The 2,144-nt window shown below is 47.9% G+C and overlaps 1 protein-coding gene across 2 annotated transcripts; it reads left to right on the top strand.

Moving 5' to 3' along the window:
* The first annotated feature begins 264 nt into the window (after positions 1 to 264).
* Positions 265 to 2,107, top strand: LOC135666553 (WRKY transcription factor WRKY76-like). 2 transcript variants are annotated; one of them, XM_065178147.1, is made up of 5 exons: positions 265 to 282; positions 691 to 805; positions 899 to 955; positions 1,046 to 1,396; positions 1,476 to 2,107. In XM_065178147.1, the coding sequence occupies exons 2-5, from the start codon at positions 725 to 727 to the stop codon at positions 1,929 to 1,931; spliced, it is 945 nt and encodes a 314-aa protein (XP_065034219.1). In that variant the 5' UTR covers positions 265 to 282; positions 691 to 724; the 3' UTR covers positions 1,932 to 2,107. The 2 variants fall into 2 exon arrangements, with proteins under 2 accessions (XP_065034219.1, XP_065034217.1); XM_065178145.1 differs by lacking the exon at positions 265 to 282 and adding an exon at positions 370 to 537.
* Positions 2,108 to 2,144: the final 37 nt, after the last annotated feature.

Genomic DNA, 2,144 nt, shown 5'->3' with positions numbered 1-2,144 from the left:
GTAATAGCATTTCATAATCTATCTTTAATCTGACAAAATACGTTAATGTCCATGCACTGATAGATTCCTCAGTCAATCTTTTCGGTTTTTGGACCCACAGACCAGAAGAACTTGCGCCCATTAGTCTTCTCCCGGTGGGACACTTGCAAACCTTCTCTTCTTGTGCCCAAGTGGGAGAAGAGAATTCATTGGGGCCAAACGAGTGGGACATGAAACGTTCTTCTGCACTGTGGAGAGTAGTGTGTCGCAAGGCAGAACCGAGGGAACCAATGGCCAGTGAAGGTGAGACTCTTTTCTGAGCTTTGAACTTGGAAACCTTGACTTCGTTGCCCACAATTTTAGACTCTTCGTGGTTTAGCTGAGATGGCACTCCAGTTTCGTTCCACTTCCCATCAATGTCGGGCCATCTTTCTGAGTGCAATAAATCTAATCCTTTTACTGGCATGAGCCTTCCGGTAAGAATATAGCAGAAAATTTCTGGCTCGATCCTGGAAGTGTTGTTCTTGAATGAGGAGGTGATGCTATGTTGACGTCCTTGTGGGTCTTCTGGTTCTTCTCCCCACCTGTTTCATCTTCATATCAAATTCTCTCCCATAAATTCGTCGCAGAATCCAAAGTTGCTTCTATATATACGAGAAGCAGCTTTGTGTCTTCCAACCTCCTTCACGCTGGTATTGCCTTCGTATGCAGCGAGCCACACCAGTTTGCTACCTCGTCATAGGCGATGGAGTCATCGTGGATCAATACATCATCTCTTGCTCTCGACCTCAGCGTCGGCCCTCGCTGGCTCCCCGACGAAGCTTCGGTGAGTGAACATATGCATCCCGCTTGCATCCTTCGTCACTGTAATCTGCTTTGGGAATTCCGTTTGCTGAGTTCATCGGTTTTGAGTTCGCAGAGACAGCCTCAAACTCGTTCGACGCATGCTCAGCAAAGTGTTTCGAAGAAAGATGAGGTGAGTTCTTCAAGAAGGTTGATTACGGACCGTATGCTGCTGCGTACTTACCCTCAAGCATGCTTAACCTGCTCGATAAGTGGATGACAGGTTGAAGTAGGACTGGAAGCCAAGTTGAATCAGATGAGCAAGGAGAATAAGATGCTGACGGAGATGGTCAGCGCCATGCACCACAACTACAATGCTCTCTGTAATCAGTTCTTCAACCTGGTAGGCTCCTCTCCTTCCAAGGGAGAGGCGGAGTCGCCGAGGAGGAAGAGGAAGAGCGAGAGTCCTGAAATGGTCAACTATGGCGAAGTGGGTTCTGAGAAGATCGATGGGGTTGTCAGCTACATCGAGAGCAACTCAAACGAAGACAATATGTTCAAAAGATTCAGGGAAGATCCTAAGCTCAAGATATCCAAGGTTTATGTCCAAACAGAGCCATCGGATTCGAGCCTGGTTAGTTCCATTAGCAGCCATGAATGGCTAATTAGAGAAGCGAGTTCTGGCTCTCACGTTCTTCCTTTGCTGCTCTTAGGTGGTCAAAGATGGGTATCAATGGAGGAAATACGGGCAGAAGGTTACCAGAGACAACCCATCTCCCAGAGCTTATTATAGATGCTCCTTCGCACCTACATGCCCTGTCAAGAAAAAGGTGCAGAGAAGTGCAGAAGACAGATCCATCTTGGTGGCTACATATGAAGGTGAGCACAACCACGGACATCTTTCACAGGGAGCAGGTTCGGTGCAGAGTGGACCGCAGCCATGCTTGGTCTCCATCGGCCCTTCGTGCCCGACCATCACCCTCGATCTCACGCAGCGGGGATCTCAACCAGATCTTGGGAGGTTCTGCAGAGAGATGGAGTCACCGGTGTTCCAGCGGCTGCTTGTTGAGCAGATGGCCACATCATTGACGAAGGATCCAAATTTCACGACTGCACTTGCGGTTGCGATTTCTGGGAAGATGCCTCAGCATCCACCAGCTCAAAACTAAGCATGCTGTTGTTCGTGTAAATAGAGCTAGATTTGTAGCAGGGTTAGGTCAAATTTTGTTGGAGATTGCTGAGTTGAAGGCCAAAGAATTGTCCAGACACTGAGCAGCTTCCAGGTTGAAGCTCTTGTTCTTGGCAGCCAATAAGAACAAGTTCATACCTAATTTGATTTCTGGAATTTGCATATCCCTAGCGATTCAGTGTATAATGAGCAC

This window comes from Musa acuminata, unplaced genomic scaffold (genome assembly GCF_036884655.1).
Source record: "Musa acuminata AAA Group cultivar baxijiao unplaced genomic scaffold, Cavendish_Baxijiao_AAA HiC_scaffold_1108, whole genome shotgun sequence".
Classification (NCBI taxonomy): Eukaryota; Viridiplantae; Streptophyta; class Magnoliopsida; order Zingiberales; family Musaceae; genus Musa; species Musa acuminata.
The sequence above is the reverse complement of the archived record's forward strand: the minus strand, read 5'-3'. Positions and strand labels throughout refer to the sequence as shown.